General features: G+C 39.8%; 2 protein-coding genes across 3 annotated transcripts; both read left to right on the top strand.

Moving 5' to 3' along the window:
- Nucleotides 1-2,345: 2,345 nt before the first annotated feature.
- Nucleotides 2,346-9,318, top strand: pyroxd2 (pyridine nucleotide-disulphide oxidoreductase domain 2). The gene is made up of 16 exons (XM_022197030.2): nt 2,346-2,621; nt 2,925-2,944; nt 3,045-3,138; nt 3,567-3,640; nt 3,773-3,928; nt 4,089-4,242; nt 4,378-4,439; nt 4,526-4,623; nt 4,719-4,860; nt 4,970-5,104; nt 5,180-5,252; nt 6,055-6,208; nt 7,539-7,690; nt 7,989-8,095; nt 8,464-8,584; nt 8,848-9,318. Exons 1-16 carry the CDS (start codon nt 2,498-2,500, stop codon nt 8,916-8,918), a joined length of 1,737 nt encoding a protein of 578 aa, XP_022052722.1. The 5' UTR covers nt 2,346-2,497; the 3' UTR covers nt 8,919-9,318.
- A 3,011-nt stretch (nt 9,319-12,329) lies between these two features.
- Nucleotides 12,330-22,277, top strand: zgc:123010 (uncharacterized protein LOC641500 homolog). 2 transcript variants are annotated; one of them, XM_022197034.2, is made up of 16 exons: nt 12,330-12,549; nt 15,845-15,927; nt 16,016-16,096; nt 16,209-16,265; nt 16,352-16,564; nt 16,746-16,859; nt 17,083-17,128; nt 17,332-17,422; nt 17,525-17,666; nt 17,803-17,907; nt 18,113-18,206; nt 18,343-18,376; nt 18,514-18,588; nt 18,742-18,844; nt 18,939-19,060; nt 19,177-22,277. In XM_022197034.2, exons 1-16 carry the CDS (start codon nt 12,492-12,494, stop codon nt 19,310-19,312), a joined length of 1,554 nt encoding a protein of 517 aa, XP_022052726.1. In that variant the 5' UTR covers nt 12,330-12,491; the 3' UTR covers nt 19,313-22,277. The 2 variants fall into 2 exon arrangements, with proteins under 2 accessions (XP_022052726.1, XP_022052725.1); XM_022197033.2 differs by having other exon boundaries at nt 18,511-18,588.
- Nucleotides 22,278-26,345: the final 4,068 nt, after the last annotated feature.

Here is a 26,345-nt window from a genome sequence, read left to right as displayed (position 1 = left end):
CCGATGTTCACTCCAATAATTCACACTAGAATACCTATCTAAGTCTGAGTCCAAGATCCAATTATCTTGGTAAAAATACATGAGCTGATATATGGGTAAAAATGTATAAGCACATTTTTACAAGCTTATTTATTTTATGCATATGTAAATCTATTAAGAAGAATATAGCACATCATTTGATCAGTGAAGGACTACAGCTAACAATTATATCTGTGTAACTGTTTAAAATCTATGAATCAAATCAAATCCCAGATCCCCCTTAGATCTCCCCCTACTTATACCACAAGTCAAAAACCTACTGATACTTTCTTGATGAATGATTCATTTCTTAATGATTATTCAATTTTATATTAATGTTCACAATATAGGCAGAGTGTCTATATTTCATCTTATATTGAGAAATATCAGCTCAAGTGTAAAGGTTCTACCTTGAGCCGCCTGCAGATATTCAAATATTTCAATTCTGTCATAAAAGCTGGCCATATATTACACTAGGACCATTCACACAACCACATCACTGCACCTGTAACAAAAATTGATTTAAAAAATGTGGCTTTTCACCATAATCTAAATGAGACTAACATCACTATTGTCCTTCCTCATCATTGACTAGTTTGATAAGGAAACTACCTAAAGACTCTAAAATGTTCCTTCTGCTCCGTAACTCCTTTTATGGACTGCTGTAAAGGCAGTAGTTTATGCTTTAATAATTATGAATGCTGAGAGGCCTTCATCTTCACCAGTGAACCTCTCTGCCTGGAGGCATATAGGATGACATTTTTTCCAGAAAATGGGGTAATTGTGTTTTGGTGCGGAGCTGTTATGACTTAATTGAATTTTCCCCTTTATTGCCTGGGAGAGCCTTCAACGGCTGCAGTGTTGAATTTCTGCCGACAAAGGGGAATGAAGTGTTAATTTCTGCTTACAAGAACAAAATCTCCTGCCTGGATCTCATGATCTAGTTATGGTTGATTGGCTGTTGTCCGCAGACGTTCCTTAAAGGAAAACCAAGCAGACAGGGCATCGGGATCATTTCTCTTCCCTGAAACTAATGCTACTCTAATACACCAAGGGAGAGGCATGTTAGGTCTAGCGGGGAAACTCTAGATCACCATAACGCCTCATTTCATTCCCCCTTACAAGAGAGTGCACAATCTATATAAACCTCAGGAATTATTTTACACTGTCTAAGCAAAACACAGTCAAAAATCCACATTATATAGACAAGATGGGAGGATAACTTGCTTATATTCTGCTGTGTTTGGTTGTTTTTGTGCCAATTAACACTCCACCTTCCTGAGATCCCATCTCCCTCTCCAGCTCTGTCTACTCTCCGGACCCTGTTTAGACCCCCCAGCGTGATCTATGGCCTCTTATCTCATTAACGCATAGTAAATGAACCACTAGGCCAACATGACATCTTCAACAGCAGCACTAGGAGCTCATTCTGTGTTAAGAGCTCATCTTAAAGCTCTTAATGTGGGCCCTTACCATGAGATGAGTTGTGTCCAACCCCAAACCAGCTATAAGCAAGGAGTCTTTAGATGGCACTTTTTGATTCTTACACTTTTTCAAGTTTGTTTATGAAAATGTCACATTAACTTACAGGCGCAAATGCTGCTTTTCACATGCAAACATTATTTAACTGTCAACCATTACTTATTACATTGAGACTTTTACTAATTTCCTATTGCTTTTCAAAGAATTGTCCTTTTATAATGTCATATTGCCTTTGCACAGCCTTGAGAACAGCAGCTTTGCATTTAACTGCACATACTGTATGAGCATGTGACAAATAAAAACTCTTGAATACAGATATTAGCAAATTCCTGATATATGTTAGACAGTTTGAGGCATTAATTACTAGTTGCTCTTACTCTGTTATATACTATATTTACAACTTGCTAATATAAAGCAGAATTGTTCGTGGTGCGCGTTTAAAGTTGTTATAGTTGTTTGTTAACAACCATGAGAAGAAAGGTGCACTTGGTTTTATTAGTGTAGGTTTTATGGAACAACTGCGCCACCAAATGGACACCAGCAGAATGACAGTGTATTGTGACAGCACTTTTTTCACATTAGTTTTGTTTCTTTTTTAAATGTTACTCGTGAGTTTAAATGGGGCAGCCACATAGCGAAATCAGTAAGGTATAAATAACTCACAATTGATGGATTCTATATAAATATAAGCTGCGCGTAATAGATGCGTAATTGTGCTGTGTCTTTGGTGAGTGGGACAAAATATTAACAGTTTCGCCACACTTTGCAAATATTAGCATTACATATCGTAACTACTAAAACTTCCATCCACATTTATAAATCATTTCTCCAGCTCTAACGTTCGGAATAATTTAGTGAATGGAGAGGTGGTGCAGTCGTGGCTCTTGCAGGAAACCCGGATCTACTTTGCGTAGCTCTATGGAGGGAAAGGGAGGAGCACTGATGTGGAGAAACCATAGACTGTGTATAAAGGGGAGAAACACCTCAGACTTCTGCCATGGCTGCAGCGGTGTGGACAGATCGAGGGCGGAGGGCTGCAACTCTTGTGGGGACACTGACTGGGTTCAGATCGACTCACACCGCTTTGAAATCTCAATATGACGCGCTGGTCATCGGCGGAGGTGAGATCTGTCAAATGACTTCAAAAGTACAGAAAACAGAGCAGCTGTGCATCATTTCAGCTGAGTTTGCTAAAGTTTTCTCAGGAGAAGACGTCACAGCTTTATAAGAAAGTTGTATCTGCATGTGCTAGGCTGTGCATCTATGCAAGACCACAGTTTAATCTCAATTATAAAACTTTCCACACTCTCACCGTGACTGTAAAAATTACAGGAGAGTAGTTTGCACAACATGCCCAACTGAACATGAATTTTGTTACAGTAATCATATTAAGGGAAGCTGACATATTTTGTATTTCATTGCAGGACACAATGGACTGGTGGCAGTGAGTTCATGCATTTATTTCCCTGCACCCACTGTACAATATGCTGTAACACCTGTATGTTCTGCAACAGGGTAAAGGTGTCTTTTGCTTGTGCATGCAGGCAGCTTATCTTCAGAAGGGAGGACTGAAGACAGCAGTGTTGGAGCGCAGACACGTGCTGGGAGGAGCCGCTGTTTCAGAGGAGATCTTCCCTGGTAGGATGGTCCCTGGTTGGGAATGGTCCTGGCTCAGCCTAGATCAGAATGTGAAAGTTCAGCCAAATTTAACAAACAGCAGCACAACGCTTACCCCTTGTGGCTCAATGCGCAGCAATGTAGCAACTCTTAGAAGTGAGAAATAGTTCATTAGAACACTTGTCTGTGGACTATATATATTATAAAAAGTACCACGGACATACAATATGCACAAATAACCCACAATCTGTGAAGAAATACAGGTTTTCTGCAATTTTGGTGAAACTACTCTGTACTGGTGGAGGGATTTTGTATGTATTGCAAGGAAATGTGTGAAAAGGGATTGAATGATCTCTCTTCGGATGGTAGTCCATTTTGTAATATGTAGTGTTTACACAGCTTCACACACTGTAGTATGAGTGTCATTTTTGTAACACTCTTGTACACAGGTTTCCACTTCTCCAGATGCTCCTACTTGCTCAGTTTGCTACGACCGCACATATACAAAGACCTGGAGCTCAAGGTACACAAAACCACTTCACAAAAAGGTTTCATATTAATTACCTGATTGCAGTATGGCTTAAAGTGATAGGCCTGGTTCTGAGCTCTTCAATTATTTAATGTTTTCCTTATTTTTATCCTTGTTTCCTTTAAGAAACATGGGCTGAAGGTGTATATGAGAGACCCCCATGCTTTCACTCCCATGCTGGAGGAAGGGTTGAGAGGAACTCTACCGAGGTCTCTCACGCTGGGCTCAGATTTGAAAATGAACCAGATGGAGATTGGAAAATTCTCACAGAAGGATGCTAAGGTGAACTAAATAGCCCTAGTTTATTTTGTATGTATCTAAGCTCTCAGCATAAACTTCAGAAGTTTTTCACTCTCTCCATTGCCCTTCTTCTCATAGAAAACCGCATTTCTATTGAATGCTCACCACTCACACCTTCACTCATTCTTTGACATGTTCCCAGGCTTATCCAGAGTTTGCTGCACACCTTGAAAAGCTAGCAGGTGCCATCCACCCTCTCCTTGATGCTCCACCTGTAGATATTCCAGGCATCACTGCTGGATCGCTGAGGAAGAGGCTGTCGGCAGCTAACACACTGAGCCCTATTATCAAATGTGGTGCGTTGATGGGCCCATGCTCAGAAAATGGACATGTTATATCATATTTCTAATGTCAGAATAACAAATTATCAGACATGAACTAATTTTGTGTAGTGCAGTAACTAAGTCATGGTTTTGTCTCTGAATTTAAAGGACTGAAACTTGGCAAAAACATTTCAGACTTTTATGAGATTGTAACTGCGCCAATAATGAAGGTTTGTGATGGTTTACACAGAGCTGTGGTATCAGTTGCTGTTTCTTTATAGACTGCAAAATGACTAACCCATGCTTTGTGTCAAAGATTCTCACTCAGTGGTTTGAGTCGGAGCCACTGAGGGCAACACTGGCTACTGATGGTGTCATAGGAGCCATGACCAGTCCGAGTAACCCTGGCAGCGGGTGAGACGCATTTTGCTACACCCTCCAAGCTCTAATAGTTGCAAGTGTGGCCCTAACTTTTTGAAAAAAACTGATGTCAGGCTCTTTCTTTGAAGGTATGTACTCTTGCATCATGTGATGGGAGAGTTGGAGAAGGAGAAGGGCGCATGGGGTTATGTGGAAGGAGGCATGGGAGGTGTGTCTCAGGCTATTGCTAGTGCTGCTCGATCATACGGTGTGGACATATTCACTGAGAAGGTAATCTGTGGAATGTTGTTTGATGATATTTATTTTATAGGGAGATGGAAATGGCATTCTAGCATCTTTATTTTGGTTTTCATGCGTATACAACATTCATCCTTGGCAGGATGTTGGACAGATCCTTGTTGACTCCAATGGTGCCGCTAAAGGAGTGGTGCTAAAGGATGGCACAGAGATCCGCAGTAAAGTTGTTTTATCAAATGCTACCCCATATGTTACCTTCAAGAACCTCACACCACAGGTAATATAAAACAGAAACATCACATGTAAGCACTGTATCACACATAATTTATTCTGGCACTCCTTTTCATTGTAGGGGGCCCTTTCTCCAGAGTTCATGAAAGCTGTAGATCAGATAGACTACACGTCCCCTGTTACCAAGATCAATGGTAAATCTTCTGTTTGCATGCTAATCGTAAATTAGTTGTATATAAAAGTTCTCTGACAGCCAACATAACATAAAACATTACCACCTGAGAAACAGAGCATGCTTCTTTTTTCTTTTAAAGTTGCTTTGGAAGTCATTAATATTTAGTGTTGTTGCCTCAAAGGAAGCAGGCTTTTGAAGAAAATGTCACTTAGGCTCCTTGCTGTTGGGCCTAATTACATCATAGGCGTTTCTATACTCATATGTTATATGTGTTTAGGTGAAATCATTCATGTTTTGCCATTCTAGGATAGTAAGTTCTTGTATGTACTGACCCCTACTTAGACACTTTCAGAACTGTTAAGATGCGGAGAGTTGTATTACAGATGTACTGCAGTGCTGTGTATCATTACAGTGTTAGATCAGATCACTCCCTAAGCTTGGGGTATTATGAAATAGCGTAAAGCATACACAGCTAAGAGGCTGTTTAGAGTTCTTTAGCTCCCTCTGTACTAGCATTTGTAGCTCCTGCCTGTGAATTACAGTAATGCCTGGCTTTATTACTCAGGAAGTCTTTACTCCTAACTGATCCTTTGTGCTTCTCAACGACAGTCTTGTGTGTTTTGTAGAATTTAACAGTCTTAGATTCAAAGTGAAGGAATTGAGCAGTGCTAAGCACAAAAAATTACAAGCACTGAGAGTTACCCTAATTCAAATATTTAGTAAACTGCTAAAGCTCAACACACTTTGCTCGACTAAAATAGAAATTTAATGAAAAGGCACTGATTCCAAGCCATTTTCTTTGTTGTGGCCTGTTATTATAGTGGCAGTGGACAAGCTACCAAACTTCCTAGCAGCTCCCACACCAGATGATAAACCTGGGCCACATCACCAGTGTTCAATTCATCTAAACTGTGAAAGCGTGGAGGTACTGGAGACAGCATATAAAGACGCTTTGAATGGACGTCCCTCAGCAAGGTAAATATGTCTTAAATACAAGAGCATTTCAAGACATACACCTTGCCATGTATAAAATGTAACAATTTATGTTCTGAAACCAACACCAACCATGCAAGAGACATTACTGGATGTGAATAGTGCAGTCACTGTTCTTGCACAGATTTTCCTCATAGTTACACATTACTTACTGCAGAAAATTCAGGGCAAAGTGTAGACAATAGAGGATGCAACCAGACATGCTACCAAAGGAAATTTTACACTACCCAAATCAAAAACAAACACAATTAAACGAATGGTTATGTACAGAGCTATGCAAGAATGGAATAAACTACCAGAAAACATAGAAAATACAAGAAAATAGCAAAATAATTTTCAAAAAGTTAGTCAAAAAACATCTGTGTACAATAGAGACTTAATATAGGTCAATTGGAAGTACAAGTATTACTTAAAATTGCACCTTTGCAACAGAAATAGTTCTAGCGAGATAAATAGTAAAAGAATGGGTGACTGTCAAATCTGATTTAAATTTAATTGTGAAATCGGGTTAAATCAGGGTTTGTGCTTCAATGGCGTTGGGTGTAATATCTAAGGGCAAAAGAAATTTGAGTTTTTTGTGACCAATATACATAATATATGTAAAACTATGTAGATAACATATGTAAATATTATATATCACTAATGACCTGGGAGCGGTCTTGTATTGTCTGTGTATTGTTGTATTGTGTATTTTTTTTTGTTTTGTTTTATGTTGCATTTGTATATGGATTGTATTGTAAATAATGTAACTGCATTGACACATTGTAAAGATGTTGTATGGACCCCAGGAAGAATAGCTTTGGCATTGCCATAGCTAATGGGGATCCAAATAAATCAAATCAAATCAAACGTAGATTAGAGATAAAAACCATGCAGCTGCACAAGACAGTACTAGCCACAGCAAGTACAGCATAATGTTGAGCACTTAAACTTCAAGTCACAACTTAAAGTTAAATATCTCATTAAAATATCTTTCCTTAACTGCCTTGTAGTAGATATTTTCACCACCTCAACTGACTCAGGTACATTGTTCACATATTTTTACATCATGACTAAATCTGGAATGAGTGAGCTTCTGTCCCTGGGATATTTGTTTTTAATTTTTTTTAAAAGTGCTAGTACATCAAAGTTTGTTTGCTTGCAGACTGCTGACTAATTAACCTTTTAGTCAGAGAAAGCCATGAGCTGTTTTATTAACTCCCGAATATGTCTTTTAAATAATGCACATTTACATTGTTCTGTCCTGAATTTTTGTCAATAACCCGCCTACCCGTCACTTCCCACTATCTTTTCTCATCCTCTATTCCTGTAGACCCATGTTGGAAATGACCATCCCCTCTGTGTTGGATCCTACTCTGGCTCCACCTGGCTGCCACGTAGTGTCACTGTTCACCCAATTCACCCCCTACCACATAGAGGGCAGGGAGTGGACCGATCAGGACCGAGAGGCCTTTGCAGACACTGGTTAGAAAGGCAAATGATAAGGGACTTCTACTAGCTCCAAGTCTATCAAAACTGCTCACTGCTACTAAATTTGGTTCATGCAAACTCTAATTTAATGTAGTCTAAAAATTATAAAAATACAATGCATATTAGAAAATGTTTACTCCGAAATTAGCTATAGACCATATTTCAAGGCTTCAACCTGTCCTGTTTAGATATTGAAAGTTGAAAAGTGGGAATCAACTTTTTAAAGGACTCTCTGAATATATATTGATTAACCTGCTTCAGTGAAAAAGCATGCGTCTGTCTGTCTCTTTAGTATTCGAATGGGTGGAGAAATACGCCCCTGGGTTTAAAAAGTCCGTGGTGGGGAGAGACATCCTGGCTCCGCCTGACCTGGAGAGGATCTTTGGTCTCACTGGAGGGGTATATATGCTGTAGACAATGTGGAACTGAGTAGCAGTTTGGATGTTGACATGCAGCTCATTTGCTTGACACAGTCAGCTGTACACTGGATGAGGAAGTAATTTGCGTCCTCTGCAGTTTTCAGCCATTTGCAACCCGCTCAGGGACAGGCCTGTTGTATAAGCAGTTAATGGTTACAGACGGTTTTATCGCGATGCAGTCAAAGTTCACAGTAACTACTGTGGGACACTTAACTCGCATGACTCTGCTTACTTCCGTTTCTTGTGTATTTATGAATCAATCATTGCACAAATATCAGGCTACTTTTCTCATAATGGCATAATTATATAAAAAGACAAAAATAAAACATGTTGGTCTTGTTTTTGCAGAATATCTTTCATGGATCGATGTCTCTGGACCAGCTGTACCTAGCACGACCTTTGCCCTCGCTCTCAAACTACCGATCACCAATTAAAGGACTCTATCTGTGTGGCAGCGGCTGTCATCCAGGTCTGCTTTTTGTTTACCTAATGTTTTCGTAAAATATTAGATCAGAAATGTGGCTGCTTGCTGTGTGTAGCATAGTAATAAATGCTAAGATTATTGTTATGTTTACTGGTATGGAAGAGCTATGAATGAAGCCTTATCTGCACGACTCATGACAAAGAAATAAAGATGATGTCAGTTGGCTGAGTAAACTGTGTCAGATATATCTACACAGAACAACAATGACTCATTCTTTTTTTCCATTTTGTGCATGTAATGATTTTTAGGTGGTGGAGTGATGGGTTCTCCTGGCTGGAATGCAGCACTCACTGTGATGGCTGATCAGAAACATCAATGAGAAGTCTCACTGCGTCAGTGCGTGGTTCACTGAACAGTGCTCTACCTTTGTTTTGTGTAAATTTGACTAGTTTGAGGAACCAATTTCATTACTCACTCCAGCTACATATTTGATTAGCTGTCAATACACCTGGGTGTAAAGATATGGGACAAATGGCTGATTTAATTATACAAGTGATATGTGATGAAAGAGACAGGGTGAGGCTTAAAAAATAGGGCATCCATGTCAAAAGTCCACCAGTGGAAAGATACAAAACAATGGTGTGACATACTTATGAAGTAATCTAACTGAACTAGGAGAAAATCACTAATGTTGAAGGCAAATCTATTTTTGACACAACTGATACTCACTGACACAATGGGGCACTTTGCAACTTTGAATAAATTCAAGTTAAAGTGTTTTCTGTTCTTTCAACCATATATTACTGAAATGTTTTGTGTTGCTTTCATTCTACTGGGATTTATGTTGCTAATAAGTCTTAAGGCTTCTGTATTTCATGACAGGAAAAATGTTTTACTAATAACATTTACAATTCCCCGTAAGCACCATGAAGCTGAAAGGAGCTACACAGAATCCAGGCCTTAATTGTATTATTTACTCTTACTGTGCCATTTAATAATGCCCTGTGAAAAAGTCCTCCTTGTTCATGAGACACTGTTGATTTTTCAGTGTTTTCAATGCTAAAATGAAATTAATAGTAGATCACTGTTTGACTGAATGTGACTTTATGGATTCTCTTCAGAAGAAGCACACTGACAGAAAAGCATTACATTGTCTTTTGCTAAAGATCTTTTATTGATAGAGTTAAATAGATTAATATTGCATGGGAAACCAAGCTGAATTTGATCTATCTAGAACCTTACAAGTTATCTTACAGCTTCACCGTTGACCTTGCACATAGTACTGAAGAAACCTCGTAAGTTAAGAAGGAACGCAGTCCAATTCCAAGAAAAATAATTTTTGATAATTAGTGAAGGTAATGGCAGGGACATTAAAGATGATTTTCTTGTTAGGGAAATTTCATATCCAATAGAACAGATGGGTAGACTCCCTCCCAAGGAGCCCTTTAAAGGTCAATGTGACAATTTTTTGAGAACTACTTTTGCACACCAACAATATAGCCCCTTTCAGACATGCACTCCTATCGACTAATCTGATGGCACCTGAACATGTCGGCTACACGTCTAAGTGAGCACCTTAGTCACTCTCCGTAAAAGTTGTAATGGCAATTTTATGAGATCAGACCAAGTCTTTTATCACTTTTTAAACAGGGCATGAGTCTGAACTGCATGCCACTGCATCAACAGACAAGAATACACAAGCAACAAGACTCCTAGGTGTGTTAAGCAATTGAGGGAAGGCTAACCAGCGGTTTTTAGGAGTATTTCTTCTGAGTTTATCAAATACTGTCAGCACCAAACAGCAGCAGGATCCATGTGAGTGTCTCCAAAAAGAAAGGGTTGTGGGCACTCTTGCATGTGGAACAAAAGCACCAGTATCTTCCTTAATAAATTAGAAATTATGCCCCACATGGAGACAGGATTGTTCAGGGTGTAACAGCAAGTCACACAGTGTACTTTTTTTCACATCAGAGAAGTGATGTATGACACACAGAGTAAACTGTGGTTAAATAATTTCTATTATAGCAGCCAAACTCTAGTTGAATCTTGAGCTCATTACAGCTGTCACGATATTTTTATTTGATTGTTGAGAAACTATTTGTTGCATTCAGTTAGTTTAGTTAGTTTGATAAGCTTTTATTAGTTTAGATTCAGTCCTTTGATTAATTTAGCCTTGTTACTTATGCATAATATAAACTTTTTTCTAATTTTGATTATCTTACTTGCTCTAACTGCAACACAAATGGTAGATAACACATACAGAAATTAATTTTGATTGATGTGATTATTGCCAATAATTTAGAACTGAAGGGCCATGGACAAAGGCTAAAACTTTCCTGCAACATTATTATCAATGACATCTAAATTTCCTAACATAAAAACAATGTGAAATCGCCTATCAACAGGGGCGCTTAGCCAACACTGACTAATAATTAAGCAGCATAATATTATTTTACGCTAGTTAACCTTTTAGACAGATAACAATACACTTTTGTATTTCTGTATAGTTGCATAAAAAGGCATAGTTGACCTTAAAACCACTTGTTTTGATTTCTTCGCACCAGTAAAATGATGTCTGTGCCATTTTAGGATAAGCAAGACCACTACAATTCAAGAAAAGACCTGAGAAGAAAACTGACTATATTTAAATATTTGCATCTCTATATAAAGGTATTGAAGCTATATGAATATTTTAGTCAGTACTTCTAAACAATAATATTCACACATACACAAACACACACACGCACACCATGCTTTGTTGGTCTTGCTCACCATGATAAGATCTGAGCAGTTCAATAATTAACAGTGTCCCATGTTGTTGACACACAACTCAAAGATGACCCAGTATTCCTGTTTGCTGTACATGTTTCTATTTCTATATTGCATTTTTGTTACTTGCTAACACCAGGTTCCACTAATACGCTATATTTTGTAGGGAACACAGGTGAATAACAACCCCCTCACCACACATTTTGTATATTAATATAACATGGATCTAATTTGTATGCTTAACTGACAGGATTTAGAGGGGATTAAATCATAACAGACTTCAGTATTGTTATTATAAAACTAAATGTGAACTCTAAACGTAAAATCTTCCCCATGATGCAGTAAAGATGGAATTTTAGTTCATGAGTCATTATGAGAAATTCAATCTTGTTGCTTCTGCTATATCAATTCCTTTTTTCTTTTAGAACATTTGATTGTTGCCAATTTACTTAAATGCGCCACTAAAGTTAAAACTTTGCTTTAACAATATAATCAATGACATCTAAATTCTTGACAAAACAATGTCAAATCACCTATCAACAGGCATGCCAAACTAACACTGGCTAAGGATTCAAGCTAGATAGCTAATGCTCAAGCAAGTTAATATAGCATAGCGTTATTACTTTGACATAGTCAGTTACTAAGCCTTTTAGAGAGATAATGATACATGTTTTTTTTTTTTTACTGGTTAGCTGTTATGTTACTGTGTGTATATATAAAAAGAAACACTTATTTTGTACAGTAAAATGTTGTATATAGCTTAAAACCACTTTTTGTGATATCTTTACACTAAAAAATTATTTCAAAATTAAGCAAGAAAGGCCTTGGAATGAAAACTGATTATCTAAATGTTTATATCAGTATATAAATTCAATCAATTGATATCATTCCTGTTATCAGTGCTTCTAAGGAACGATATTTATACACACACACCGACCTAGTTTGGCCTACGTCACCGTGATAAGATCTGAACCTTTCAATAATCGATAACGGCGTCCTGTGTCTTTAAGACGCCGTTCAGGGTGGACCCAGCGTCCGTGTTTGACGCTCAGGAAGTGGATTAAACCACCAAAGATTCCCGCAGATTCGTTACCGATTGTCCTCAATGCTACAAAACGTGCCCCCGCTGACCTAAACCCCGTGTTTGAATACTTTTGTGGGATACTTGAGAGGATAATGCTGGATGGTTACGCTCATGAAATTCACCAGAGACATATGCAGGCTGCTGGGACTCGGGAGCGGTAAGAAACGATCCACTTTTGAAAAACTTTCTCAACGAGCCACCAAGTCGGATTAAAAGCGATAATGAAACGTATGACAATGAAACTGTGGATAATAGCTGACGCGTGGTTTGTTGAGCGGCGTGTTGTTGGTGGTGGTGTTTTCGCTGCTGTCTTTTGTCGTGAAGATTAAAGTGAGTTCGTGGTCAAACAATGAGGGTTTCCCCCTCCTGCCAGCTACACCCTTTGCTTGCACTACTTTCCAAGTTCGCGCAGGAGGCACCGTAAAGTAGTTGTACGAGCTGAAACTTCCTTATTTTTACATTCACGAAGCAGACACGCAGACCTCACACGTCTAAATATGCCACATATGTGCCATATAAAGCATGAGGTGTGCCCTACAGGCCCAAACTAATATACGTGCATTCCCTAGTGTGTGTTGGTACGATAACAATGCTTCAAATAGGTGGCAAAAGCCCTGTAGCTCAGAGTAAGCTCAACCGTTCGTTTACAACTATATAAAAATCAAGTTATACGTCTCTGAATTAGTCATATACCCACACTTTGTTCCTCTTCTTGGTTTTCCGTGTGTGCGTTTAATATCCTTGTATTACAGGTTGTAGAGCAGGTTAATTTATGAACCTAAATTACCTTAGAGGCAGCTGAGTAAAAGACGTGTTTAAAAACTTTGATCGGAAACTTTTTTTTTATCAATGACCATATCTAATCTGATTACATTGTCTTTTTCAATAGGATCACACTCACTCACAGCAGAGAGCTGAGTAGGATACTTTCTTTCTGTTTTGTTTCTTTTAGATGACTTCTTATGACACGTTGACTTTGTAAAGATAACTGTGCCTTGCAGCCATGTGCTACTATTGTAGAGGAGCATGTGATTCACTCAGCATGTTACCATTTTAATGTTGTGTAAACACCTGTGTCTTCAGTGAGTTTGCAATCACTTTAAACCACCATGATTTAGTTGTCTTAATGATAAGGCTATGTTGACTTTCTCGCTGTCTGTTTCTCTCTGCCTGTAATACCGTGTTGAACAGCAGTAAAAGAAGAAAAAGAGCAGTGAAGCTGATTTCCTGCTTAAAGTGCCAGTCCACGATGATAGTTATTTTGCATTCCTGTGGAAAGAGCTCACCTTTCAACTCAACACTAATTTAGAAAGTTTCCTTCAAGAAAGAAACAGAGACTCTTTTGTTGCTTTTGTACGCCGCTCTTGAATCACTTATGCATTCAGGAGGACATTCCATTATGGTAAAGTTTTAACAGAAAGCCTGCTTCAGCTGAAAGGATGGAGCCGCTTAGCAGTGGTTGTTTCTTGACATTTGAGCAGTGAGCCAGGGATGGACAGCTGAAATTCCTTGCACTCTCTCTATGTATGTTTGGAAACGCATAGCTATGGTAGACTCTATACCAAAGCCTATGGGATTTGGTGTGATAGTTCCAAAAAAAATGTCCGGTTTTGTCAGCAGGCTTAAATAGTGTAGTTTTCTTTCATAGTGGAGTCCCAGCACTAATGAGAATATACATGTAGAGAGAGAATGAGAAAGTCCTGGTAACTACTTGTTTTCTTTATCTCACTAGAAATGTAACATGCAGTACAAACAGTTTGTGCTTCAAGAGTAACATTGCACTGAACTCTCCCATCAGTGCTTCACGAGTCACAGCATGAGTCACAGACCAAGTATGGATTTGTCACTCTCTGGAAATCTTTGCTGAACAAATGGAAATCTGACACCACATGGATTCCTGTATGGACCAGGGTTTTGCAGTGTCTGCTGCCATCAGGGTTTTGGTTTGATGTAATTTATGCACTCTGAAAACATGCACACATATCCCACATTCAGGACCATAGCTGTTTTTGGGTGTCATTTTCAACCAAGCCTCTGAGAAGAGATGTTCTTACACAACGGTACTTGAGGCAGCTGTGCATGTTACATGTTGGAGATGTGGCCGTGGTAAACATGTCTGTCTCGTAAGACCAAAAAGGAACAACGTGAATCAGTCTCACTGAGCAGTTTTTTGTTCACTGCTCATTTTTGTGCCCTGTAGAGCTTTTACTGGCTGTTTATATGAGAAACCATTATATAATGTTTCCTGTTTTCACCCGCTGTTATTTAAAAGTAGTTTTGCTATCGATGGTCAGAGTGGTTAGACCTGAAAGTGAATGAAGAGTTGAGACTTGTAGAGTTACAGATGTTTAAATATTTAGTCACTTGCTTCTTGTACAGCACAGCATTGGTGCAGTTATGATATTAAGGTAAGGTATGGTCTTGAACAAAACTTTGTGTACCTTCTTATTCTTTAAAAGGGATGCGTACTGTTTACATTTAATTTGTATCGTTGTAGGGTGAAGGAAAAAGCAAAGAGAATTAGCCTAGCCATGCTACACCCATGTTTCTGACGGCACAAGGGTCTAGGGAAGCTTGACAGGGAGGGAGGCGGGCTAAAAGGTTGTCTATCAAATCCCTCTGCAGCAATTGGGTAGGTATACAAGGCTGACGTAGTTCCGAGAGCACCGGCGGATTGTGGCTAAGTCCCATTAGCTTCCCAACCAGCGGAGCCGCGGAGCCAACTGGTATATTAAGGATTTGCCATATCCCGTCGGCATAAGTCCAAATACGTCTTTCTTCTCAATGAAACACTTAAAGGACGGCACGTCCTTTGTTCATCTTTCAAGTTGAATTTTAGCTTCAAATCTTTAAGGGCTGTGGCCAAAGCCGGGTCGAAAGATAACTGTTTATTGTGCGCCGGTTGTTTCTGTCAGAATCGTCACGCCTCTGTCGTCACTTAGTTACGCCCGCCTTCTGACTCTACACTTCATGGTGATTGATCCGGCCAGTTTTAGGAGAATCCAGCCTCGAGCCTTATGGAGGGTAACTAGACCCTCCCTGGCAGAGAATTAAATTTGTTGCCGTGGGTTGTCTAGCGCGGCTAGGCTAAAAGAGAATGGTACAACCATATCAAATGATAGTGCTGCCATCACACGTTTCATAGGAACTGAGCAGTTTTCAGTTTCACAATTTTAGAGAACTGGACAGTAATTTCTCATCTGTCAAAAGGTTAAAGAAATTTAATTAGAAAGCGTTCTGGTCGAGCTATGTTGCAAAGCAGAAGAAGAAATACAGGCATTTAGCATTCTCAGAAAGCTGCACATTAGCTGCACTTTACTTTTCCTGTATGCTATAACATTCTAAAAACAAGAGTATATCTGGTTTCCAAAAACTGGAACAAAATGAACACATCAGAAGATGATGTCATCACTTCTAACTAGCTGATGAGCTGTGTTTTTTTTTCCCAAAAGGCCCTCCTGTCCAGCAGCAGGAGGAGCAGATGGACTGTGGTGCCACAAACGTTGACCCGAGTGATGATGCCACTTTGTCACAGGTAAACAAATGGTGTCAGACTGACATTGTCAGGACTGCAAAGGGTGATGTTACAGTGTGCAAAGTTCAACTTCTTTGTGTGTGTTTAGGATGCATTAAACGGAGAAGAGGATTTGAGTGAGGAGGAGAAGGTCAGGCGGAAGGCAGAGCGACGCAAAGCCAAGAGGAAGGTAAGCAGGCAAATCTTTCCTTTTAAAAATAGTGTTTATTGTTATTATTTTACTGAGTCTGATGGATAAAGTCATGCATATTTTTAAGTTTAAAGTACTGTATCTGTTTCAGCGCCGTCGAAAACGAAAGAAGCAGGAACAGGTTAAGCAGAACGACAGTGCTGAACAGGTAACTATCATTAGTCCCTATTTGAATGCACTCTACGTCTTCCTCAACTTTACATGATTAAATATTTGAATGGTCCTAAACCTTAGGATGATGAAGAAGAGGACGGAGGTGCAGAGTCCGAACTGGATGAAAGTGAGTCAGAAGCAGAAGTTGGTTTTGAGGATGAGAAACAAAGTGTGCAAACAGAAGAGAAAAAAGAGGCAAAATCAGCCGCCTCAAACAAGTACGTTGGCGCTGCAGTCATGGCTCCTTCAGGAATCCGAGGACATCAGAAGACCCACGCCAGGTCCACTGAAGAGGTAGGTTCATTATACTGGTGCAGTATGCATGTTCAATCCTCTGTTGCTATTATTTTTTAGAAATCAGCCATAAAGCGCCAGAATATGAAGCACTTGATGCAGCATTCGTAGTGAAAATCTGCATGTTTGTAAGCCTGGATGGCAGTTTTAACTTCAGTGTTTGGCTTTTTGTGCCTCACAGGAGCCAGAGTGGGATGTAAGCAGTGCCTTCTTCGCTAATGCTGCTAGCCATATCAAACCCAAAGGATCAAGTCGCAAGTCCAAAGAAAACAAGGAGAACGAGGCCAGGAGAGAGGTAAACAAACGCTATACAGATAATGTAAGATGAGTAGGTACAGAACAGTCTCCTGTCAAAACTGCGCACTGTTTTTCTTGTGGGAGCAGTGCGTTGCTCTCTCAGTTCCAAAGTCTGATGTGTGGAAAAGTGGACTCTGGACCATGAAAGCCTTTAAAGCAGATGTTAATGTGTACGTGCGTGCTTTCATGAATATAAAGTGATGAAAATATTTTACTTGCAGACAAATGGAACTGACACCATGACCAAGAAAAGCGCGTCACTGACAGGTAAGGAGCGATTTCTGCAAAACACAGCACACAACGTGCATTTTAATAGCTTATTCATTGAAACAGAACCAAAGGCTTCAAGGACATTATTGATTGCACATTCCTTTGTACAAGCATGTCGGCATGAAGCACTGCGGTCAGTCGAGGCCTTGAGCTACTGCCTCACTGGAGAGTTGTTTACAAATCTTTTGTCTGTGCTGCAGAAAAAGGGATAAAGCTGGTGCAAGAGGGGCAGTATGCACAAGCAGTCAGTATGTTTACAGAAGCCATCAAATGTGATCCAAACGATTACAGGTACATCTTCTGTTGTCATGATTAATTTATTGCTAAAGGAGCGCTTAGATTTCTCACAAATGCAACATAATCCTTTTGCTTTTTTAAAATCTCATCCTGTAGGTTCTTTGGGAATCGTTCTTACTGCTATTACTGCTTGGAGCATTACCCTCAGGCCCTGACGGATGCTGAACGCTCCATTCAACTGGCCCCAGACTGGCCCAAAGGATACTTCCGCAAGGGCAGTGCTCTCATGGGTATGAAGGTGAGTGCAGACGACTGTGGCCATGGGATATAACATGTAATCAAAGAAATATCTCCTACATAGCCTCATTCAGAAGCCTGTGTAATATAAGTAGCCTCTTCAAACTAATTTGTGTCGGTTTTTGTGTGTGCTGCAGCGGTACAGTGAGGCAGAGAAGGCGATGGAGCAGGTGCTGAAACTGGACAAAGACTGTGAGGAGGCTGTCAATGACCTCTTTAACTGCAAAGTGCTGCAGTTAATGGTAAATACACACCAGCAAACAAAGGGACAAAGGTTGTTCCGCTAGACTTGGCAGATGTGACTGAAAATAACCAGAGATTCTCCTGAACTTTACGTTTTTAATGGGAGCAGCTGTCATCATTGGTTATTGGCTGCTTGACTTGTTTGGCTTTATTCCTTTAATTGTTTCCATGGCTGCTTATTATTTTTCACTGTTCTTTCCTCAGGAGCTTGGTTTTGAAGAAATGCAAAGTGTCCTACTGCTGGAGAAATATTCTACTGTGCAGGCTGTTCTCGCATCTTGTTCCGATGCTGCCAGAGGTACGACCATGTGAATATTTATTTAAAAGAACCAGCAATTTCTCTTTGTAATACCGGGGAACAGTAATGTATAGAGTAAGCCCTACGGTGAAATCACACAATGTTTTCTAGTATTGAAGTTCTTTTTGCTTTGCAGCTGGGGGCCAAGATCCATCAGTCGTACAGCCTGGGTGAGTGGCCGTTTGTTTGTTAAATCACATCTCGGGCTTAGTGGGAGTTAGTAGCCAAAACATAGTTAAATATATTTTTTAAGCTGTGCATCGAAACTGTAATTGAACTGCTTTCTTTCTCCTCTTTCTTTCAGAAGTCCCTGCCCATCTCTCTGGGTGGGAAATGTAACAACCGAGTTAACCGAGAAACACCTTTGGGACCTTTTTAAAATGTATGACGCTAGTGTGGTACAATATTTGATACAAACGTAATTTACGCACTCGGATTAGTCCAAATAAGCACAATGTTTCTATTCAGAAATCTAGAAATCAAATATTTACCAAAGGTGGTTATTTACTTGTCTGTTGCTTGTCCCTTGTTGTAGGTATGGTGAGATAGAGAGTATCCGTGTGCTGCATGAGAGATTCTGTGCCTTTGTCAACTTCAAGAATGCAAACATGGCTGCTCGTGCCATGGAAAAACTAAATGTAAGTACTTATTATGTCTCCTCCCCCAATATTGTGTCTGGTTTTAAGAACACAACTAAGGGCTTTGAGTCTCATGCAGTGCTTGCTGTTTCAGGGTTATTGTATTGAAAACACACGTTTGGTGGTTCGCTATCCTGACCGTCGTACTCAGAGGGTCATTCCCATTCCACTCAAGACTTGTCTCCCTGTCACACAGCAGGCTGGGGCAGCTGCTGGGTAAGAGGCAGTTCAGCCACACTTTAAAAATCCCTAGGTCAATCAAATCATGCAATAGGATGGCAGTGTTATTTGCTTTTATAGCTAATATGCCTTTCTGGTGTCTCTCTGCCCAGACCTCGAAGACGTGGGCCAGTGAACGGAGACGAGTGTTACTTCTGGAGAACCACTGGCTGCCATTTTGGGGAAAAATGTCGCTACAAACACATTCCTGAACAGAAAGGCAAGGACAGGAAACCCTGGCAGCCTTGAAATCAGTTTACACTCTGCCTCAGTAGTGTACAGGAAACTGCGATGAACCAACCGACTGTGCCAATGGAGCTGGTAGTTACTGGACCAGGGTCTTTGGGCTAAGAATAATAACTGTGGCAGAATGGACCAGAATAGTCAAAGGATCAGAGCCAGCACTGAGGCTGTAAGTGAGGGACGGTCACACATGTGCCACTATGGAACGGGAACATGATGGTTTTAATTTCAACCTAACACCAGACTGGTTACTATTGCTTAGCAGACTATCCAGAAGGGAGCAACAAAATCACCTGGTGTAGTCTTGAAATAACCACCTTCATATTCTTAGCCCTTTATGGCCACATGGTGACCCATTTCCTCGATAAAGGATACAACTTAACATCATGAGCCTACAACATAAGGATGAAGTGAAACTGCTTTGGTTCACTAATGTGGAAAAAAGTAATGGCTCTGCCATGTACAGTGGTCATAAAAGAAATCAGTATGGATTTATCATGTTTGAGACCGTTTTCTCTCGAATTTCCACAGAGCAGTGTTCCTCACTATTTTAAAGAACCGTAAATTGACCTTTTGGTTTATGAAATTTTTAACAGTTGCACGTGTACCTGTTGCCCACTGCTGTTCACAACAGGCTACAGTTAATACTGGGGCTACATGTTGTTCCTGTGCCAACATTGTCCACCAGACCAAAGACTTAAAAATGGACGTATTTGACATTTCAAGTACCTCCCCTATGCAGATGAGTTTTTTTAAGTAATAAGCTACAGAGACCCAAATGTGTGCCTTCATACTGTGCTATGTAGCCTCAGTTAAGATGATCCGATGTAGGTAAGTGGATCTAAGAGCCACAGCTGGACTTGAAGAATTACAAAATTGTATGTACCGTAATAATGGCTTGATTAGGTGCATAATTCACTTTATTTCGTGGTTGGCTGCCCTTGGAAAGACTGACTATGCTCACTGGGTTTCTGTTCAGCTGTCATGACAATTTATAGTGTTCTTCATAGCCATACCTTTAGGATGTGGTAGAAGTAATACCAACACCTGACAGTATTATGCAATCCAGTAAAATAGAAATGCTTTTGTTAAAGCTGTAGAGCTCAGATTTTGGTGAATCTGTGTCCAAAAGGTTTTTTTTAAAAATATATTTTTGGCAATTTTGAACCCGACATTTTTTAGTTCAATCTTCGGGATGGCATGAAATGTCCAACATTCTCTTATCCCAAGGGTGTCAAATACTGTTTTTATCAAATCCCAAAGATATCCTTTGATGTCAATGCCACCCACATAAATATTCACCCCTGAAGAGACATGGGAGTTTTTTTTTAAAGTTTAATACAGTCTCATAGAGAGGTCTGAGGGTTGCTAGCATAAGTCAGAAGCCCTGTGTTGAAACATTTTTTTTCCACTTCATTTTGTGACTTCTGTCACATTTTCGTTTGCTCTTTGGCTAAGTTTAGGTACCAAAACAACTTAGTTAAGGTTGAGAAAAGGTCGTGGTTTAGGTTAAAATATATCCTTTCACAACATTAATCATGTGCTACACTGCAAACTTCTCATAACCTGAAAAGGTGACACCACTATAGTACATTTGACTGTGGATTTGTGTCATCTATTTCTGACATTCAGGGATTTTTATAGCTCTATCAAACTATCCCATATGTTAAAAAGTGACTATAAAAGGTACCCGGTGCGTTCAAATGTGACGTCAAAGGGTCCTGAAAAAGTGGCAATATGTGATGAGTTGGTTATGAAACCAGACTCGAATATCAGGCGTGAAGTGCTTCTTCCAGCCGTGTGGACGGTAGGAGAGCTAGTTGCAGCACTGATCTGTATTCCCAATTCAAATGTAGAGCCTTCATAAGTGTTTATCTCAGCATTACAATATTGATCATGATTTCTTGGCAAATTTGCATTGTAAACATCAAACTGCTTTGTGTCTATACAAAGGATAAGTACTGAAATGTTTGTCAGTTTTGTGTCAGGCATACTCGCACCTCCCACCTTTGACAGTCATCATGTGCACTCACATTCACAGCAGAATGTTTAAAATAATACACTTAATTTTAGAATCTTGAAAAGCAGTGTTTAAATGGAGACCTTAGGGCCTCCATTTCAGTATTTCAGTGAACTGAATAATCCGATTGCTCTGCAGTAGAAACCACCTTCTTTCATGCGTTTCAACACTAGACAGTGCATTAAAGCCCATTGGCATGTGTTTGTATCATCCACTAGACAACAATTACAGCTGGTTTAAGTCCACACTACGTTCACTTGTAAACTATGCACAGCATAGTTAAAGTATTTATTTTCATATTTATACATGTTTTTTCTATTTCTTTTTTTACAACATACCTTGGGAACTGAATTCACCTTTTAATTTACTATCCATTTTGTCTTTTCACTTTATGGTAAGTTATAGTAATGTATTACAAATCGAAACACCCCCCTTCTGTTTTCTCTTTAAGCTTTAAGAGGCAGGCATTATTAAGAACTCTTTAGTGCAAACACTGTCACATGCTGCACTTCTGCTTTTCTTGTATAACCTTCTGCCTTGTGGCTAAAACCTGTGAAAAAGGAATTGGACACCAAACCTAGAGACTGCACTTGCTGATTTAACACACTTGCTCTGCTCTTAAATGATTGGTGCTGTCAACTATGGTTTCACGATGCATTTAGTTTTGTCGACTTTTAAAATGTGTTTTAATTTTGCCATGGCATATTTTTTAAATTACATTTAGTAAATATTTCAAATTCTACCAGCATTTGAGTTTCAATGTTTGTCATTTGGCTTGTTTTTAGTCTCTTTATCCTGTTTCAAACTATTCCAGGAAAATGTACTTCTAATTATGATATATGCATTTATAACCAGAGCACTGCAATCCAATTAATCTCTGAGATATTTTGTATTGTTACTGCACTGCAAAAAAGAGTCTTTTATATTTAATAAACATATTTCAACCATTCATACCATGTGTATCTGATGCTTTACACCATGTATGTGAGGTATGTAATTGTTTTGCTAATAAATCCTGAACTTGGGACTTCTGGTGGCAGTATGTGGTTCTCCTGCCTTCCACAAGATGGCAGAGTTGTACTTGAAAGGTTCACAGTGAAATATGTCACCACTTAACTATCCCAAGAATTGCATGCATTCTTCTTCGATCACCAGGAACCAAGATGCTGCTTTAAATCATATCTGATGCACAAAAACCTTTCAAAATATGAAAAAGGCCTGACTGGTGTGTGAGGGAATATGGTAACCCTATGATCACTATTAAAAGACACTTGTGTGGGTAGCATTAAAGATGCACTGAGGAATCTGTAACCACCCAGACCAGGGAGAGATGGAAGTAGCTCTGAGAATGTGTGGGAAAAGCAACCATTATGCAACAGATGCCTTTTTAAATAGAGAGTAACTGAAGCCTGATGCCACCTGCAAATGGATGTGTGATCTTTCCCAGTGAGGGACTGCAATATGCTGCAAAATTAAAGGGGCAGCCCACATACATATAAATGAGGCGTAGCCTACTCATCAGATGAGTACTACTCAACTTGTGAAAACAGATGTATAACGACTTTCACAGTTATAAAACTAACCCTCGTAATGTCATCAGCATTATATCAGTTTTGGCCAAGAACAAAATATAAATTTCAAGAAAAGGCAAGTGGAACTGTGGGAAATGCAGTCTTTTTTTTTTTTTTTAAACCTAGCTAAGACTAGGCCCCAGTGTTTTTTTAATACACTGGAATACGGAATGTGCAATACCAAATAGGCAGAGCCCCACTTTAAAACTGCATCTAATGAGGATTTTCAGTCATTCATCAGAATCAAGTGAAATATACACACTGGCATATTTGAAAACTATTTCTATATAAGTTTACTGATTACTATTAGGGCAAACATGGCTGTCAATACTAAATCACATGAGGTTAACCTATATGAAGCTCTGCACTCTCAACCCCACACTCTGTGTCGCATATCCTCCGTACCGTATGAGCCTACATGCTCCTATAGCCAGCTAAAAGTAAAAGCATTATGAAAGCCTGGAGAGACGGCAGTGGGGGTGAGCATGAGGAGGCGCTGTCGTTTGAAAAGGCACTTGTTTATTGTTCGAGAGCATGTATTTATTTCATGCCTCCACAGATTGTGGGTAAGGGCAGAGCCGGCTCGGTCGGTGTAATTAGAGAGGTGGAGAGAGAGAGAGCACTCTGCCACAGAGACCTGCTTTGCTCAGATGCTCTTAGCCCTCTGAGCCTCTGAGATCCCTGTAGCACACTCTCACTAGCGCACAGCCCCCACTGAGCTGTAAAAGTATCGGCATTCAGGCAGGGACACCTGTCTAGTCTAGTTTAATTAGTCTGATATGCAACAGTGCATCATAAATCATAATGGAAGGATGTCACACACACAGCAAGGATAGTTTAAGTTTTTTTTTTAACCTTAGCGCCTCTTGTTTCCTTTTGCTTTTTTTTTCTTATGTATTCCCTCTCTCTCCCTGTCGGCCTTGGAGATCCCTCTGATTTGGCCCTGCTAATAGGGGGTCTGCTCTTCCTGTTCGGGTTTACCAGCCAGGGAGGGACCACCATCGTGCCACCCAGTCGCACCATCACTGGCACACACAAATATGCCAATTACAGCTTCAAAGGTTACATGTGCACCCAAATACCAGCCCGGTCTCACGGGGATTCGTGAAACCCGTGAGACCGTGTTGCAAATACACACGTTTATGTACCTTGTGATTCCTTTTCGACCGTGTTGCAAATCTGCATACGACTAAGTGTTTTTACGGTTGCGGTGGATGTTTTGGTTCCTACCTCCCCTGTCATAATTGTAATTTTTCATGTCTAAGAATAAACCTTGCTGCCTTAGAAAGGTGCCCACTGAGGTTTACTTGAAAACTGAAATACAGTTTATCAACACAACACCCTGAGGCCAAACATTTCCATGTCGCTAAATTTGTCCCAAATGCTTCCAAATTTACTCAAAAGATAAATAAACAAGTTCCGAACATGTAGGAAGGCCTCAAGTGACCCTTCTTAAAAGCCATGAACAGAACTTTTTCCTTGTTTATTTTATGTGGATATACACTGAGGAGTTAAATCTCTGTGCTCTCTACACCACGATGATAGGTTACACTATAGTAATATACTCCTGGGCCGGGGTGGTATAGCATATTCTCATCATGTCTCACCATGGTTACGGTGAGGCTGGGCCTATTTTAGACTTAGTGGTTTGCGGCCATCTCAACAAGGAAATATCTACCCTGTGGTATAGGGAGCTTCTTTAAGACACTTGGAACTTGATGTTTCAAACTATTCTGGAACCAGAGTCCTTCCTGTCGGTTACATTTACACACGTTTACCCTAAAGTTGTGTAAGGCTCCGAGGATGCAGTTAGCAAAGCATCGTCAGCCTATCAGAGAAGAGATGAGGAGAGGCACAAACGTGAGGAGGAAAAAAAGACAACCCTGATTTAATAATGAAAATGAGTTACACAATGTATTAAGTCCATTTCTGCAAAAGTATTGAACATCCCATCTTGAAATTAATGAGTCTTGTGGGCTGCTGGAGACTAATTTCTGAAACGTTTGCCATCTGATTCATCTATCTGTGAAGAACAACTACCCAATATTTCATCTCAGAGTTCATTCGACGGTGCTTAAAAAGTATTCACCCACTGTTGTACAAATGTCTGCCAGAAAGATACACAGAATATGTAAAAACAAGAAAAGCATTGCAGGGAACCCACTTGTTTGATATTGTTAGAATTTATTGGGACACTGTTGCGACACTACGCAGACACTTAGGTTGGAATTTAATATGGCAGCTTTACATTTTAACATTTTACGCAAGTCTCTTTCTTTCTATATGAGAGAAAAGGGACCAAGAGAGAACGACTGCACAGGAGGAGGGAGGCACTGAGGGAGGCAGGGAGGGATATATGGAGAAGGAGGGAAGAAGGCAGGATTGACTAAGGAGAGCACTTAGTAGACACACTCCTTCACTCAGTCACTCTCCCCTTTGCCAGTGACATCCACCACTGCAACACTTGCTGCCTGCCAGGTGAGTGAACTTTCACCTTCTCCCTTTTGTTTTTTTCTTGATAAAGAATATTACATGACTTTCACATTATTTCTCAGTTGAGCGTAACAGGTGTTTTATGGGAATATGAAATGTAAGCACAGACTGTGATTCTTTTACTAGAAGTGGACACATCTTAAAATTTAATTTAGCTATAGTACTCAAAAATGTTTTCAGTTCTAAGTTATGTAAGACAGTAAAAGCACATAAGCGGCATGCATCTTCATACAATACAATTTACTGAAGTTTAGAGTCTAGTTGCTTGTTGATGGTTTGCTCTTTTATAATTATATCACCAGACTACACAAACATATTTTGTATATTCTGTGCTCAGTGTGGTCCTGTGGCCTGCAGTGATTTAACATTTCAGCATCTGTCTCCACCGCTGTGTTCTTGTTTGGCTGTGACACTTGTTAACCTACAGTTAAAAACCTGCCTCATGTTTCTGTCTAGGCAGCTAGCCTTAGGGGAAGGTTTATTCAGGTGAACTGTCTCTGTAATTATACGTTTGACACGAGTGAAAAGTATTCATTTTATGTATTTTGGCTGTAGTTACATCACTGCAAGATTGATGCTGCAGCAGTGACTATAACCAAATGTGGGACTGCAAAAACAAAATCAAGCTGCATCTGTCTGAGTGTCAACAGATAAGCTGGCACTGTAATGGTAACTGTCTCAGGGCATGACTCATTTCATGATAACAGTGAAGAGCCCGTATGGCTGTAGCTCCTCAGTGGAACACCTATATTATTTCTTCCAGAGGATGTCACCGTTGGTCTGTTCAATAACCAGGCCTCTAGTACTTCATGTTGGCTGGCTGTTTGACTTGTGTTCAAGGGAATTGCTCGGTATTTACTCAAGGTATATTAAGTCTTAACATAAACCTACAGTGGATGATAGGTGTTTCTCATTAGGGCCTACAGGAAAAACCTGGAGCTTTAAAATGGCTGCT

Source organism: Acanthochromis polyacanthus, chromosome 15 (genome assembly GCF_021347895.1).
Source record: "Acanthochromis polyacanthus isolate Apoly-LR-REF ecotype Palm Island chromosome 15, KAUST_Apoly_ChrSc, whole genome shotgun sequence".
In the NCBI taxonomy this organism is placed as follows: Eukaryota; Metazoa; Chordata; class Actinopteri; family Pomacentridae; genus Acanthochromis; species Acanthochromis polyacanthus.
This window is presented reverse-complemented; position numbering and strand designations above follow the sequence as displayed.